This window comes from Manis pentadactyla, chromosome 3 (assembly GCF_030020395.1).
Source record: "Manis pentadactyla isolate mManPen7 chromosome 3, mManPen7.hap1, whole genome shotgun sequence".
Classification (NCBI taxonomy): Eukaryota; Metazoa; Chordata; class Mammalia; order Pholidota; family Manidae; genus Manis; species Manis pentadactyla.
In genome coordinates, this window is record NC_080021.1 from 95,818,290 (window position 1) to 95,836,096 (window position 17,807).

At 40.1% G+C, this 17,807-nt stretch overlaps 1 protein-coding gene across 1 annotated transcript in view; it reads left to right on the top strand.

Annotated features, from left to right (window-relative positions):
• The window catches only part of ITIH2 (inter-alpha-trypsin inhibitor heavy chain 2), a 36,465-nt gene extending 21,633 nt beyond the window's left edge, over positions 1–14,832 (top strand). Inside the window, exons 16-21 of the mRNA XM_036908166.2 lie at positions 1,912–2,049; positions 4,021–4,134; positions 4,494–4,692; positions 5,233–5,405; positions 12,939–13,050; positions 14,526–14,832. Of these exons, the coding sequence (XP_036764061.2) occupies positions 1,912–2,049; positions 4,021–4,134; positions 4,494–4,692; positions 5,233–5,405; positions 12,939–13,050; positions 14,526–14,673 (884 nt within the window). The 3' untranslated portion in view covers positions 14,674–14,832. The remainder of the gene's footprint in view (positions 1–1,911; positions 2,050–4,020; positions 4,135–4,493; positions 4,693–5,232; positions 5,406–12,938; positions 13,051–14,525) is intronic.
• Positions 14,833–17,807: the final 2,975 nt, after the last annotated feature.

Here is a 17,807-nt window from a genome sequence, read left to right on the forward strand (position 1 = left end):
TTTTATTGCTGTGGTCCCCCAAATATTTGCTCATGTGTCTCCCAGAACACCTATGTACTGCTTCACATGTTGTTAAAGTCAACATTTCACATTTTTTGCCTTGTTTCAATTGTTGCCATGAATGCAATTTGGGGGCATATTATAAATATTGAGCTTTTAAAATAAAAGTTACATGAAAGTTTCAAGTATATCCAATGAGATGGAATACCTCACTGGGTACTCACCATCATCCACTTACAAAAAATACAGGAACAAATTCTGTTTTGTTGGAACAGAATTGTTGGAAGGTCTATACTGTTCTTTTTTTCCAGCTGAACTTGTATTTCCATTTTACTTTACTGGAAGAATTAAGTTCTAATGTTCTAAAATATTTTTATGCTTCAAAGTCTTTTAATGGTCAGCATACTACTCTGCAAGGAAAATGTCTTTACAAACTGAAATTTTTCTATTTCTTGTGACCATAAGGTTCTGAGTGTTCAAAATTTTCTTCTGGATTGAGTTTTATTAAAATTACTACAAATAGACTGGTCAAAATAATAAATACTATACATTTTGATATATATAAGTAAAATTTTATTGGACAGCATCGCAATGAGAAAAATGTGGCTGAGGGATTTTTCACATATCTGTGGGTAAGTGCTATTTATTAATGGATTGAAAGAGACAAGATTCAACATCAATTCTATTTTGAAAAATATTGTTTATAGGCCTAAGTACTGATACACCTTGTTGACATAGGTAAATAGGTAGGCATTGAAAGAAGTTGCTTATAGCAATGCTACCCACTTATCTGAACTTCTTTGAAGTAATAAGCCAAAAGCACATGGGGTCAAGTATTCAGAAATTATTGTTAATGATCTATCAGATCATAGCTTGGACTCCCCCTCCAATTCTGCTGAAAGCAAAGAATTGGGAACTGTCTGACTTGCAAGTGGGTTTGTTTCCAAGACACTGGAGTCATTCCATTTTTTTTGGCACTCTACCGATTTTCAAATGGATGCTTTGGTTCCTGGGAAGTTTTTGGTGAGTGCAGATGAGGAAAGAGTATGCCATTCCTTTCTAAACAAAGAGAAAAGGGTTTTCTTAGAAAAAGCATAACCTTGAAATGGCCATAAAGCTGACCTATGGTCTCTGTGTCCTGTGGCACATCCTCAGAGCAGCCAAGGTCAGAGGGCCTTGGTTTGTCCACTCCTGCCGCTCTTTCTTAGGGACTGGTCATATTGAAACACAGTCTTGAGAATGACCTACCTGCATTGGAGGGGCTTGTTTTCTGCAATTTAAAATTTTGTCCAAGTGAGATGCCAACTTTACTGCAGTGATCCAGGGTTCAAGGAGCTCTTACTTCTGACATCCTGGTTACAGTAGCCTGGGGATAAATTTATCTTGGGAGAAACTCACCCTAGGTAAACTGGCATTTATAGGAGACTTTATATCACCTAGATAAAATGCCTATGTGAACCAGCATTTGTTTCTCTAAGTCTGGGAGACTAACTGTATACCAGAAGAGCAGAATGAACTTGTGACTGGTAGGGAAAACTGGTTGGTTGGAAAACGATACAGTTCAGATTGTTGTTTGGCAAATAAATAATAGTTCCAGGAGGAAGCCAACTGTCATCCAGGACTTCTCCAGAGACTGGCCTGGATGTTATCTCCTGCAAGGAGAGAGAACCCCTGTGGGGCGGTTTGCCCTACTGCAGGCCCTCACTGGGTCCTAGACTCCACAGAAAACCCCTGGAAGCCAGCACAGCATGACAGGAGGACTGGGAGGGAGAGAACTCTGGGGGATATAAAATGGGAGAAAACCTTAGCTGAGAACTTCCAGGGTCTGTATAAAACAGCCTTTTGAAATTATAAGCAACCTCCTCGGGAATGTAAGCCTGGAAAATAACGGATACAGGTTCTCCTACACAGGTGCCCTGTATTATGGCAGCAAAGTTTCTCCAAGTTCAGTTCCATCCTGGGCCAACCCTGCACCAACAGCAATGATCCCAATGCCCGTGATAGGAGCGCCAGTGGTTGAGACAACTCCTCCTACGCACGTGATGAGAGGTAAGGGACCCGGAACTCAGTTGGATGATAAGCCTGTGGGGCATTCACATGCATTAAAAATAGCAGGTGAGGCATCCTACAGTATGGGAGAATATATTCATAAATGACAGATCCAATAAAGGGTTGACATCCAAAATATATAAAGAGCTCATGCACCTCAACAAACAAAAAGCAAATAATCCAATTAAAAAATGGGCACAGGATCTGAACACACAGTTCTCCAAAGAAGAAATTCAGATGGCCAACAGACACATGAAAAGATGCTCCACATCGCTAGTCATCATAGAAATGCAAATTAAAACCATAATGAGATATCACCTCACACCAGTAAGGATCGCCACCATTCAAAAGACAAACAACAACAAATGTTGGCGAGGTTGTGGAGAAAGGGGAACCCTCCTACACTGCTGGTGGGAATGTAAACTATTTCAACCACTGTGGAAAGCAGTATGGAGGTTCCCCAAAAAACTCAAAATAGAAATACTATTTGATCCAGAAATTCCACTTCTAAAAATTTACCCTAAGAATGCAGCAGTCCAGTTTGAAAAAGACATATGCACCCCTATGTTTATCACAGCACTACTTACAATAGCCAAGAAATGGAAGCAACCTAAGTGTCCATCTGTAGATGAATGGATAAAGAAGATGTGGTACATATACACGACGGAGTATTATTCAGTCATAAGAAGAAAACAAATCCTACCATTTGCAACAACATGGATGGAGCTAGAGGGTATTATGCTCAGTGAAATAAGCCAAGCAGAGAAAGACAAATACCAAATGATTTCACTCATATGTGGAGTATAAGAACAAAGAAAAAACTGAAGGAACAAAACAACAGCAGAAACACGGAACCCAAAAATGGACTAACAGTTACCAAGGGGAAAGGGACTGGGGAGGGTGGGTGGGAAGGGAGGGACAAGGGGGGTGGATAAAGAAAGAGGGCATTACGAATAGCATATGTAGCATGTATAATGTGGGCGGGGGCACGGGGAGGGCTGTGCAACACAGAGAAGACAAGTAGTGATTCTACAGCATCTTACTACGCTGATGTACAGTGACTATAATGGGGTTTGTGGGGGGGACTTGGTGATGGGGGGAGTCTAGTAAACATAATATTCCTCATGTAATTGTAGATTAATTATACCAGAAAATAAAAAATTAATAGATAAAACAACAGCAGGTGACTTCTATAGGCAATGCTATCTTTTGCTGAAAGAAGATAGCTGCGTGTATTAGTCACTCTTCTATCAAGAAATCCGCAGAACCGATTTCTCAAGGTCACACCCACCAGTCACCTAACATCGCATATAATGGAGCAAAAATAGCAGGGACTTTCAATCATTTTTTAAAGTGATGGCATCTCACCCTGTGGCTCATCTCTAAAATTATAACTTGTGGGCCAAAAGGCACATGCTTCTTCCCCCTTTCATTGGTGGTAATGTTGTTCATACAGCAGCCCTCCACTGTCCTGCCCCACCACCTCCGATTGTGTTGCTTAATGAAGGGCTCTGCATTTAATGTTTAGCAACAAGTGGCCATCTGGCAAAGCCTCAGATTTAAGTAGGAGTCTGTGTGGAAGATCACCCACGTGCACAAAGATGCACCTGGGCAGTAGAGAGGCCCTCCGCATCTCTACTGTGCCTTTCCACTGAGTGGTTCTAAGAGCACTGACAATGGGTGAGCCATTTAATGTTACTTTGCAAAATAAAGCTTACACTCACAAGGTCACACTGACATGCACACGCTAACACAACTTTACACTCTATTTGTAAAACAATTTAAAGCTTGGATGGAAACTCCCTGAGAAAGGAGCTGCTGGGTCTCCAAAGCCTAGAACAGTCCCTGGCATATAGTAGAAGCACAATAAATATCTGTTCTTATTAAATTAAAGAGGTTTAGGAATGAAACACAATTCAAAATTATCTTATTTTCTATAACTTTGTTTTCATTTTCTTTGTATGTTTTCAGTTGAAAATGACCCACACTTCATCATTTACCTACCAAACAGCCAAAAGAATATTTGTTTCAATATTGACTCAGAGCCTGGAAAAATCCTCAACCTTGTTTCTGATCTGGAATCAGGTAAAAAAAAAAATCTTAGGCAATGAGCTTGTCACTACTGGGGCACTTCTATTTCTCACCTTAATAGTAGCCCTATATTTTCAAACTCTGATAATTAGTGAAATCAACTATAAACATATTCCTAAGTGTTGAACTATAATGATTAAAAAACTCTCAAGTAAGAACTAGTAGAGCATATTGTAATATAGTTAAACTATAATAAAACAGCTATAAAGTGAGTTACAAAGGCAAAAATATTATGTAAATCCTGAAGCAAAAAATAATAACTTTCTTATGTCATCAAGTTTTACATATTTGCATTATGGTGCCCACATGTGCAAAAAATAGCACACAAGAGAGGAAAAACCTTTTTTTCATAGGGATTTTGGTCAATGGACAGCTCGTTGGTGCCAAGAAGCCCAAGAATAAAAAACTAAGCACCTATTTTGGAAAACTGGGATTTTATTTCCAGAGTGAAGACATGAAAATAGAAATCAGCACAGAGAACATCACCCTGAGCCGGGGCTCTCACAGGTCCAGCTTGTCCTGGTCTGACACAGCTCACGTCATTAATCAGAGGCAAGTATTGTCCCCTGACCCCTAAATTCGGCCTGTTCTTGGCACAGGACTGCATAAATGCATCCAGACAGCCATGACAGAAGCATAGAACTCAAAATCATCGTTTTGGATATGAAAAAGTCAAGGTTCAGAAACATTCTTGTTACCCTGTTCCCAGGAGTAGAGTCTGTGATCTTGGGTCACTGCATGTCTCAGCGCTAGCCTAGTGGCTGGGATGTAACAATACTTAATAAATATGTGTTGGATAAGTGAACAAACCTATCAAAAATCCACAGCCATGTCAGAGTGTGCTCATAAACACTATGACTGTGTCTTACGTACCTTTCCATTAGTATCTGTTAGTGTTTACACATAAACATATAAATTGACAATCAGAGCTGGGAGTTAAGGCAGCATTCTGAGGCAAAAACACTGTCAAGGTCTTAGAAAACTAGTGGGGTTGTACTGGCAGGAATGGAGAGTGTATGTCAGGAGAGAGAGGGATGGCTTTCTGACAGGGTCTGTTCTGCACTCATTCATTCCTGCTGACTTCCATACTAGGGTGCTTGTCTCAGTGAAGAAGGTGAGGACTGTGACCATCACCCTGGACAGAGAAATGTCCTTCTCTGTTTTACTTCATCGTGTTTGGAAGAAGCATCCAACCAACGTAGACTTTCTGGGGATCTATATTCCCCCCACAAACAAGTTTTCACCTAACGCACATGGACTATTAGGTAAAGTGCCTATCACCAACCTGGCAAGTATGGGACCTCTCTGGGTCATGAGCAGCTTCGACGGATAGAACTTGGGAAGGTGATAGGTGCAGACTCATCCCATGCTCTGCATCTAGGTCTTAATTTATAAAGGTGACAAGTGACGACACAGAGGTCATTGAGCTTACAGGGCCACAAGAGGAAGGCCAGGTTTAGGTCCAGAAGCAGAAGCAGGAGAAGTGACGGTTAGGCCAGAGCTTTTGCTGGGTTCCCATGGGGCAGAAGAGGCAGGGCAGCATGTTTGGGGAGCTGGGCTCAGACAGTCTCAGCAGGCTTTGGGCTACAGGTGCTCTCCACTGACCTGGCAGCTGAACAAGTCATTTCTTCTGGGTGCACAGGCCTAAAGAGAGGTCTGACTGTGTGTTAGTTTTCCCAACAAAGGCTGAGTCCTTTGTTATCTTTCAGAATTGGCTAGGCCTGGAGGGGGTGGTCTCTCCCCAGCTTGACAGGGTTTTTAACATGTCAAACATAATATACAGAAAACTAAGAACAAGACAAATACAACCCAGCCTGGTGTGCGAGGTGACTCAGTAAAGCTATAGCCAAGACAATATGCTGTCCCAGACCAGGCTCTCCAAAAGCAGGATTTCATCATCACAAACTGGGCAAGTTAGAGAAGGGATGGATAGATTTTAAGTTTTATACTGAAGATGTTTTTCTAAATGCAGAGAGGTAACTGTTTAGGCAGGCTGTGATAACAAGCAGGGCAGTTTGTTTATGCTTGAAAGGATGGTTCCAGAGTAAGCATATTAGATCTCAAACCGTTCCTATGATTTGAGCTGTGCCCTAAGGTGCTGGCCTCTACCCCATGCTGTCAGCAGGTCCACGTCACACATAAGATGACCATGGGTAAGCGGCATGAATTTGCTCTCAGGGAGAACACATCCACCATCCCTGTGTCCGTTTCCTCTCAGTGTCTTTCTATCCCTGAAATTCTGAAGGGGGGACCAAGATGTGGCTTAGAGCAACTGACCAGTTGTAACTCCAGAGCTAAAACCACCAGGGGCAAAATACCATTGAAACCAAAATCAGTCAGGGACAAATAAAGCGGGAGAAACCTGTTTCTTTCTTTCTTTTTTTTTTATTTTGGTATCATTAATCTACAATTACATGAGGAACATTATGTTTACTAGACTCCCCCCTTCACCAAGTCCCCCCCACAAACCCCATTACAGTCACTGTACATCAGCGTAGTAAGATGCTGTAGAATCACTACTTGTCTTCTCTGTGTCTTACAGCCCTCCCTGTGCCCCCCACATTATACATGCTAATCATGGTGCCCCCTTCCTCCCCTGTTATCCCTCCATTCCCACCCATCCTCCCCAGTCCCTTTCCCTTTGGTAACTATTAGCCCATTCTTGGGTTCTGTGAGTCTGCTGCTGTTTTGCTCCTTCATTTTTTTTCTTTGTTCTTATACTCCACAGATGAGTGAAATCATTTGATACTTGTCTTTGTCCACCTGGCTTGTTTCACTGAGCATAATACCCTCTAGCTTCATCCATGTTGTTGCAAATGGTAGGATTTGTTTTCTTCTTATGGCTGAATAATATTCCATTGTGTATATGTACCACATCTTCTTTATCCATTCATCTACAGATGGACACTTAGGTTGCTTCCATTTCTTGGCTATTGTAAGTAGTGCTGTGATAAACATAGGGGTGCATATGTCTTTTTCAAACTGGACTGCTGCATTCTTAGGGTAAATTTTTAGAAGTGGAATTTCTGGATCAAATAGTATTTCTATTTTGAGTTTTTTGGGGAACCTCCATACTGCTTTCCACAATGGTTGAACTATTTTACATTGACACCAGCAGTGTAGGAGGGTTCCCTTTTCTCCACAACCTCGCCAACATTTGTTGTTGTTTGTCTTTTGAATGGTGGCGATCCTTACTGGTGTGAGGTGACATCTCACTGTGGCTTTAATTTGGTTTCTCTGATGACTAGCGATGTGGAGCATCTTTTCATGTGTCTGTTGGCCATCTGAATTTCTTCTTTGGAGAACTGTGTGTTCAGATCCTGTGCCCATTTTTTAATTGGATTATTTGCTTTTTGTTTGTTGAGGTGGGTGAGCTCTTTATATATTTTGGATATCAACCCTTTATCGGATCTGGCATTTATGAATATATTCTCCCATAGTGTAGAATGCCTTTTTGTTCTATTGGTGGTGTCCTTTGCTGTACAGAAGCTTTTTAGTTTGATATGGTCCCACTTGTTCATTTTTTATTTTGTTTCCCTTGCCCGGGGAGATATGTTCATGAAGAAGTTGCTCATGTTTATGTCCAAGAGATTTTTGCCCATGTTTTTTCTAAGAGTTTTATGGTTTCATGACTTACATTCAGGCCTTTAATCCATTTCAAATTTACTTTTGTGTATGGGGTTAGAAAATGATCCAGTTTCATTCTCTTACATGTAGCTGTCCAGTTTTGCCAACACCAGCTGTTGAAGAGGGTGTCATTTCCCCATTGTATGTCCATGGCTCCTTTATCGTATATTAATTGACCATATATGTTTGGGTTAATATCTGGACTTTCTATTCTGTTCCACTGGTCTGTGGCTCTGTTCTTGTGCCAGTACCAAATTGTCTTGATTACTGTGGCTTTGTAGTACAGCTTGAAGTTGGGGAGCGAGATACCCCCAGCTTTATTCTTCCTTCTCAGGATTGCTTTGGCTATTTGGAGTCTTTGGTGGTTCCATATGAATTTTTGAACTATTTGTTCCAGTTCGTTGAAGAATGCAGTTGGTAATCTGATAGGGATTGCATTGAATCTATAGATGGCTTTAGGTAGGATGGCCATTTTGACAATATTAATTCTTACTAGCCAAGAGCATGGGATGAATTTCCATTTATTAGTGTCCTCTTTCATTTCTCTTAAGAGTGTCTTGTAGTTTTCGGGGTATAGGTCTTTCACTTCCTTGGTTAGGTTTATTCCTAGGTATTTTATTTTTTTTGATACAATTGTGAATGAAATTGTTTTCCTGATTTCCCTTTCTGCTAGTTCATCATTAGTGTATAGAAATGCCACAGATTTCTGTGTGTTAATTTTGTATCCTGCAACTTTGCTGAATTCAGATATTTGTTCTAGTAGTTTTGGAGTGGAGTCTTTAGGGTTTTTTATGTACAATATCATGTCATCTGCTAATAATGACAGTTTGACTTCTTCTTTACCAATCTAGATACTTGTATTTCTTTGTTTTGTCTGATTGCCATGGCTAGGACCTCCAGTACTATGTTGAATAACAGTGGGGAGAGTGGGCATCCCTGTCTTTTTCCCGATCTTAGAGGAAAAGCTTTCAGCTTCTCGCTGTTAAGTACAGTGTTGGCTGTGGGTTTGTCATATATGGCCTTTATTATGTTGAGGTACTTGCCCTCTATACCCATTTTGTTGAGTTTTTATCATGAATGGATGTTGAATTTTGTTGAATGTTTTTTCTCCCTGAGAAGAATCCCACTTGATCATGGTGTATGATCCTCTTGATGTATTTTTGAGTTCGGTTTGCTAATATTTTGTTGAGTATTTTTGCATCTATGTTAATCAGGGATATTGGTCTATAATTTTCTTTTTTCGTGGGGTCTTTGCCTGGTTTTGGTATTAGAGTGATGCTGGCTTTATAGAATGAGTTCGGTAGTATTCCCTCCTCTTCTATTTTTTGGAAAACTTTAAGGAGAATGGGTATTATGTCTTCCCCATATGTCTGATAAAATTCAGAGCTGAATCCATCTGGCCCGGGTATTTTGTTCTTGGGTAGTTTTTTTGATTACTGCTTCAATTTCATTGCTGGTAATTGGTCTGTTTAGATTTTCTATTTCTACCTTGGTCAGTCTTAGAAGGTTGTATTTTTCTAGGAAGTTGTCCATTTCTTCTAGGTTTCCCAGCTTGTTAGCATATAGATTTTCATAATATTCTCTAATACTTCTTTTTATTTCTGTGGGGTCCATCATGATTTCTCCTTTATCATTTCTGATTCTGTTTACATGTGTAGATTCTCTTTTTCTCTTAATAAGTCTGGCTAGAGGCTTATCTATTTTGTTTATTTTCTCAAAGAACCAGCTCTTGATTTCATTTATTTTTTTCTATTGTTTTTTTTTCTCAATTTTGCTTATTTCTTCCCTGATCTTTATTATTTCCCTCCTTCTGCTGACTTTGGGCCTCATTTGTTCTTCTTTTTCCAGTTTCAATAATTGTGACTTTAGACTATTCATTTGGGATTGTTCTTCCTTCTTTAAATAGGCCTGGATTGCTATATACTTTCCTCTTAGAACTGCCTTTGCTGCGTCCCACAGAAGTTCGGGCTTTGTGCTGTTGTTGTCTTTTGTCTTCATATATTGCTTGATCTCTATTTTAATTTGGTCACTGATCCATTGATTATTTAAGAGCAGGCTGTTAAGCCTCCATGTGTTTGTGAGCCTTTTTGCTTTCTTTGTACAATTGATTTCTAGTTTTATACCTTTGTGGTCTGAGAAGTCAGTAGGTAGAATTTCAATCTTTTTGAATTTACTGAGGCTCTTTTTCTGGCCCAGTATGTTGTCTATTCTGGAAAATGTTCCATGTGCACTTGAGAAGAATGTGTATCCTGCTGCTTTTGGGTGTAGAGTTCTATAGATGTCTATTAGGTCCATCTGTTCTAGTGTGTTGTTCAGTGCCTCTGTGTCCTTACTTATTTTGTGTCTGGTTGATCTGGAGTGAGTGGTGTGTTGAAGTCTCCTAGAACGAATGCACTGCATTCTATTTCCTCCTTTAATTCTGTTAGTATTTGTTTCACATATGTTGGTGCTCCTGTATTGGGTGCATATATGTTTATAGTAATTATATCCTCTTATAGGACTGACCCCTTTATCATTATGTAATGTCCTTCTTTATCTCTTGTTACTTTCTTTGTTTTGAAGTCTATTTTGTCTGATACTAGTACTGCAACACCTGCTTTATTCTCCTTGTTGTTTGCATGAAACATCTTTTTCCATCCCTTGACTTTTAGTCTGTGTATGTCTTTGGGTTTGAGGTGAGTCTCTTGTAAGCAGTGTATAGATGGGTCTTGCTTTTTAAACCATTCTATTACTCTGTGTCTTTTAATTGGTGCATTCAGTCCATTCACATTTATATGTACTTATTGCCATTGCAGGCTTTAGATTCGTGGTTACCAAAGGTTCAAGGGTAGCTTTTTTACTATCTAACCATCTAACTTAACTCACTTATTAAGCTATTATAAACACAGTCTCATGATTCTTTATTTTTCTCCCTTCTTAATCCTTCTTCTCTATTCTTTATATGTTAGGTGTTTTATTCTGTACTCTTTTGTGTTTCCTTTGACTGCTTTTGTGAATAGTTGATTTTATTTTTTTTGTCTTTAGTTAGTATTTAGTTGTTCTGCTTTCTTTGGTGTGATTTTATTTTTTCTGGTGACATCTATTTAGCCTTAGGAGTGCTTCCATCTAGAGCAGTCCCTTTAAAATATCCTGTAGAGGTGTTTTGTGGGAGGCAAATTCCCTCAGCTTTTGCTGGTCTGGGAATTATTTAATCCCTCCTTCAAATTTAAATGATAATCCTGCTGGATACAGTATTCTTGGTTCAAGCCACTTCTGTTTCATTGCATTAAATATATCATGCCATTCTCTTCTGGTCTGTAAGGTTTCTGCTGAGAAATCTGATGATAGCCTGATGGGTTTTCCCTTGTAGGTGACCTTTTTTCTCTCTCTGGCTACCTTTAATACTCTGTCCTTGTCTTTGATCTTTGCCATTTTCATTATTATATGTCTTGGTGTTGTCCTCCTTGGGTCCCTTGTGTTGGGAGATCTGTGGGCTTCCATGGTCTGAGAGGCTATTTCGTCCCCCAGTTTGAGGAAGTTTTCAGCAATTATTTCTTCAGATACTTTCTATCCCTTTTTCTCTCTCTTCTTCTTCTGGTACCCCTATAATGCAAATATTGTTCCATTTGGATGGGTCACACAGTTCTCTTAGTATTCTTTCAATCCTGGAGATCCTTTATCTCTGCCTCAGCTTCTCTGTATTCCTGTTCTCTGATTTCTATTCCATTTACAGTCTTTTGCACCTCATCCAGTCTGCTAAGTCCTTCCAGATATTGTTTTATTTCTGTATTCTCCCTCCTAACTTGATATTTTAGTTCTTGCATATTTCTCTGCAGGTCCATCAGCATGGTTATGACCTTTATTTTGAACTCTTTCAGGAAGATTGGTTATAACTGTCTCCCCAGGCCTTCCTCTCTCAGGGTTTGTCTGGGTGATTCTGGACTGGACCAAATTCTTCTGCCTTTTCATGGCTATAGAGGTAGTCGTAGGCAGGTGGCGCGTGTGGCAGCTGGGAGAACAAAGTCCCTTCCTGCTTGCTGGTCGCCCTGCCCCTCTCCACTGCCTGTGTCAGTTCCCTGCACACCAGGAGCAGCCTTCAGGGTAGCCCAGAGCCCTGCGGGGAGAGGCAGGCACACTCAGTGTGCTCTCCTGTGAGAATGGCACCCCTTCGCGCCTTGCCCTGGCTTCCTCTGTCTGTGCCAGGCAGTTGCTTGCCAATGGTGGCTTTTGGATCTGGCCTTGGCGTCTGCGCATCGGGAGGAGGCTCTGGGCAGTTGATGTGGGTACAGCCACTCCCAGGCTGCTCTTCTGGCGCCACATGGGTGGGGGCATGAACAGCAGGCTGTTTATCACTGTGAGGGGCTTCAGAGCTGTGCTGCCTTCCAGGGGGTTAGGGCGCCTGACGTTCCCTGGGGTTCCCTGCTGCTGGGCTGAGTGTGCTGTGATGATTCCGTCCAGCTGTGAAGCCCCTGTCCCTTTAAAACTTTCATAAAGTACTCACTTTTCTTTTGTCCCAGGGGAGCCGGCTGCAGGGACCTGCTCGCAGATTTTACTTTTCTGTTTCCCTCATATCCAGCACACCATGCAATGTGTGTCTGTGCTCCTGTTGTGAATTACTAGGGCTGGTTATTTAGCAGTCCTGGGCTTCCACTCCCTCCCTGCTCTGACTCCTCTCCTCCTGCCGGGGAGCTGGTGTGGGGTGAGCACTCAGGTCCCACTGGGCCACGGCTTGTATCTTACCCCCTTCGTGAGGCGCTGAGTTCTCACAGATGTAGATGTAGCCTGGCTGTTGTACTGTATCCTCTGGTCTCTCTTTTAATAATAGTTGTATTTTCAAAAATATATATGGTTTTGGGAGGAGATTTCCGCTGCCTTACTCACACCGCCTCTTGGCTCCTCCTCCCCATGTTTTTTATAAGCTGTCCCTTCTACTCTCCCATGTCTCTCGTGACCTGGCTGCTGAAGAGGCTCCACCCAGCCTCTCCAGTCCAGATAAGCCCTCTCTTGACCTTGTAATTACCTACTGATATGGAAATGGTCTACTTCTCCCCACCCCTTGGAAACACCTATTGTATGTAGATGCACGAAAGCCAGGTGAGAGATTCTGGAAATATTGCAATTTTACCCACACCAGCCTTTTTCATTTACTCTTGGGCTACATGTAAACCAATGTCTGGACTTTTTTTCACTAGGCCAGTTTATGAATGAGCCAAAGATACATATCTTCAATGAACGCCCGGGTAAGGACCCTGCGAAGCCAGAGGCAATCATGGAAGTGAAGGGACAAAAGTTGCTTGTCACAAGGTAGGCCTCAGGTGCATGTGACAGTAATGAAAAGGGTCCTTAAGACTGGACTCACAGCAAAATAGAAGTGCAAGAAAAGCGGTTTTAAGCATTACCTATGTCACACTGAGCAATTCATCAGGAATAGACACATATACACTTGCATAAGGACACAGAAGATAGTCCATCTTAAATGCAAATAATGATTTGATACATAAGTATGTGCCATGAAATGCCAAGATTAATTAATCTCTTATTCTCACTTTCATATATTACAAGCCCTATGGTCACAGATCGGGTAATTGAGAAAGCTGATCAAAGAGGAAATTGTAAAAACATGTCATATGTAAAAATGTGTCATGGTGATAAAGTGTGTACTTCTATGTAAGGCCAGAGCCTTCTTTTTGAGTATAAATCTGCCAAATACATTTCTGTGCTTTTCTTACACAAACCACATCCATATGCTTCACTTAGAAGTGAGATCAGACACTTGTAAAGCATTCTGAGAGTAGAACTCTTACTACTCTTTTATTTTTTCTAGTCTTTGACAGTTGCTCACCCATGCCTAATTTGCTATCATTTTATCCCTATTTGGAGTTTTCACAAAGCAGCCAACTTCACCTTCTTAGCAATGACTTTTTGCACACAAATGTCTTGGCTTTCACATACTTAAGCCATGAAATTACAGTGAGAAGTATGACCACAAAAACAGGTTTTGAACTAACACGATGAGCTCTTAGTGGATCTCCCACTCAACTGGTATTGTTTACTAGAGACCAGTGACTCACCTATGGGCATTGTAAGCATGTTTATAGAAGAAAAGGTGGGCACAGTTAATCAGTGAGTGTCATCTGGGTTGGTAAATGTGCAGCTATTCTACTCTAATAACAAATTAAGTGTTGAGCCTCAATATCACCTACTGCAAGCATCTCATGATGCAACAGCGGAACTGAGCTGACTTGTGGACTGCACACAATTATATATATATTTAAAGCTCATTAATCGCAATATGCCATACAACTTTGCAAATCATTGGCTTCTTTGTCCTTTCAATGAAACACATGAATTTCTTAGAAACAGCTGGCATTGCCTTTAAATAGAACCCTCACCCATATGGTGAAGGTAAGAGGCACTTAAGATTTGTTCAGCAGGGAACATGTGGGTTTGCCTACACACTTCTTGGATTTGTTCCCACCTTCTCTCCATTTGACAGTTAACTTCCACTCTTTATCTTGCTGGAAAAGTCCATATTGGTTAATTTCTGTAAGAGTTATTTGAATTATCAAAGGGACACACTGCTTATTCTCCACTCTTCTAAAACGCAGCCGCAGACTCTGTTTCGTACAACATGGGGAGCGGGGCTGGGGGCAGTGGGCAGACAGGGTGCCAGAAGGGGCACCACAGCAGCAGAGGAGAGAAGCAGGCCTCCTTTCTAGGTATACAGGTTGGCCATGCCTTGGCCTGCGCCCTTAACATACACACCATTTTCATTGCAGAGGCCTGCAGAAAGACTACAGAACAGATCAAGTGTCTGGAACAGATGTCCCCTGTTGGTTTGTGCACAACAGTGGAAAAGGTTTCATCGATGGACAGTACAAGGCTTACTTTGTGCCTCAGCTCTATAGCTTCCTGAAATGGCCTTAAAGGTTTAGCATTTTGGAAATTATATGCATAAATATACATTTTTTTCCCTGCCACTTTTGCAATCATTCTTCAGTTTGAATAATTATAAGCTAAGCAGATATCGTGGTGGTTTATAAAACATGTTAACATGTGTGAAGAAAATAAATACTTCTCAAAGAAGGTTTAGGATTTTGTTGAGTTTTCAGATGCTGAGATATGTTAACCAAGGTCATGCAAAAGAAAGCTGCTTTGGCAAGTCAAGCTGGCATCCAGACAGAGCCCTAAATTTGGTATTTACTGTGATGATGTCACTATTCTGGTGTCAGGTCCTCAATCCTGCAGACTGGGTACATTTTTATGCTGTCAGGTAGGTACATGGGAAGTTTGATTAGGAGAAGGTTATTTGTGAATGTGAAATAAGAACAGGACAAGTGACTTGATCTTAACTGTTCTGTAGGTATAAACACTAAGTAAGGCCCTGTTGTGATAGGCTGGCTATTCTGCCGTGGTACCTGTGAGAGCCCAATATGTTTAGCCAGGATCCCCTCTGTGGTGTTAACCTTGGAGAGCCTTTTTTAGTCCATGAAGCCTGTATCAGGGTTCTCCAGAAAAAACAGAACCAACAGGATAGATACATACATGTATACAAACACACACATACACATGCATGTACATACATACACTTATACCCACACATATATACATAGAGAATGAGAAATTGGTTCACGTGATTATCATGGCTGTTAAGTCCCAAACCTGCAGGGTGGACTGATGGCATAGGAGACCCAAGGAAACCTGCTGTTTTGTTCAAAGGCCATTAGTTAGGAAGAACCGATGGTGCAGGTGAAGTCCAAAGGCAGTCAGCTGGAGACCCCCTCTGACTTGGGGGAGGGTCCATCCTTTGTGCCCTATTCAGACTTCAATTGACTGGAAGAGGCTCCCTTAGACAAGGCACTTATTTCACTCAGGCTACTGAGTTAAATGTAAATTTCACCCAAAACACCCTCATAGGAAACTCAGAATACATGATCAACTCTCTGGCACCCTGTGGCCCAGCCATGTTGACACGTAAAATAAACCATCACAAGCTGAGCAACCTCCCTGTTCACACCGCCATTCTCCAGATAAGATTAATACAACTGGGCAAGTGTCTGCTTATTACATTCTAATCTAACATTAATCTAATCCCCAACATTATTCTAAGACCGCTTTGTAGACTCTGTTGCTCCCATGTTCTTCATCTATTTAAAATCGCTCAGGATATTAGTTCACATGGTTGACTGCAGACAGTGTCAATGTTACGATGAGTTCTGAGAATCACGGTTCCAAATTTTCTGGAAGCCCCCCCTGTCTATGAAGCAACAAGTTTTACATAAATTTAATAGACCTTCAACACAGAAGGTTCCTTAATATTCCTTGTAAATCTTTTGTTTGTAGCTGTTCCTAAGAGTAGTGCCATTTACATTTTTAAACCTTATATGACTGAGCTTTATTTAAGTACCTAGGAAGTTGTGTCCTAGCAAAAGGCTAAGGACATTTTAAGGAAGACTAAACAAACAACAAATTGGATAACTTTATCATGTCTGCATTAATATAGTGGATTTTAGTGATACGGTACAAATCTGATCTACTCACTGTAAGTCTGTGCTTTCTTTTGTAAATCTTCCCATTACAAATCAGTTCCTAAAATGGATAGGTTTTCAAAGGACAGAGTGGTGTAAATGCACTTAAAAATTTTTTTTTGAGGTACATTTTTATGAAGCTTTCTCTTCATAATTTGGTAAAAGTCATTTTTCATTTCAGAAAGGGAATTTAGACAAAAACTCCTTTTTTGCACATACCCAACCCATGTTTGAAAAAGCAAGTGATTATCTTTTGATCTAATTGTGAAATCATTAAAGAAATGTGATTGTTCCTATCATCTAAAGATAACCTCAGTGTTGAAAAGGTAAATGGTATTGCCTTTTATTTCATTCTTCTATAAAAATTGGTCGCCGATGGTACATTTAAAAAATCTACACCTTTTCCACTTATTTCAAAAATGCTAATTTTAAAATGCCAATATTCAACACAAACTACAAAAGTGGGTTCTTATAATTAAATTGTTACTTAGTGCACAGTTTGACTTTTAAATGTCTATCTTTAGATCTGTAGGTTTAGTTCTAACTCTAATATTTTACTAGAATATTTCTAGTACTTGATTCAGTAGTTTAAAAAATAATGAAAATCTTGGGGCATATTTTTATATGCAGGATATTTAGCAACAAAGTCTTATCAAAATAAACTAGATTTAGAACCAAATCCACGTTATTCAAATTATCAAAAGTTTTATGAATAGCTGGTATTTTGATATTCATTGCCTAAAAAATTTTTGTTAATACTGTTCACACTCACATGTATGTACTGCTCTCCCCCATGGGACCAGAAATAAACCCCTTCTATATAATTAATTTTGATTTATAAATGAATAAGTTTTGAATTTCAAATGAAAAAGACAAATTAGTAGGAATATTTGCAAAGGAAGGAACTATTACACTGTCCACTTCTTGATTAGGTTCTGAAAGTATTCTGCTCTCAGCAATGAAGGGAAACAACCCAGCAATCACCAGAACTGTTCGTTTGCTCTCTAGAGCACCTTGCAACCCACTGGTAATTGAACATTTAATTTTGTATACAGTAGCAGTATTCAACCTAGATCTGCTCTGGGCTATTAGGGCTGGGGTCTATCAGACACATCAATCATCTTTAGGACTTCTTCCAAGCCTATATCCAAAGCTTTTTCCTATTAACCTAAACAGTTTCCACTGAACCAAGTACTACTTAAATATATATGTCTTATCATCAGGAAAACTATAGAGTCTATGTTGAGAAAAACCAGACTCAGCTCAGATCATACCTTTGTCATAAGTTTATATGCCTATTTGTGTTTTAAATTATTGAGAATTTAATAAGTTTTCTTAGAATTGGAAAATTGGCAATCCAACGAAATAACTAAAAGCGGGTGCTAAAAAGTATTTCAATGTGTAGTAAAAATGAACAATAAATCAGGAGTTATTTCAGTACCTACTGGTATAAAATCTTATACAAACCATTCTACATGCTTAAAGGATCACTTACTACCATAAAAAGTAGCACTTTGTTTTCAGCCTTATTCC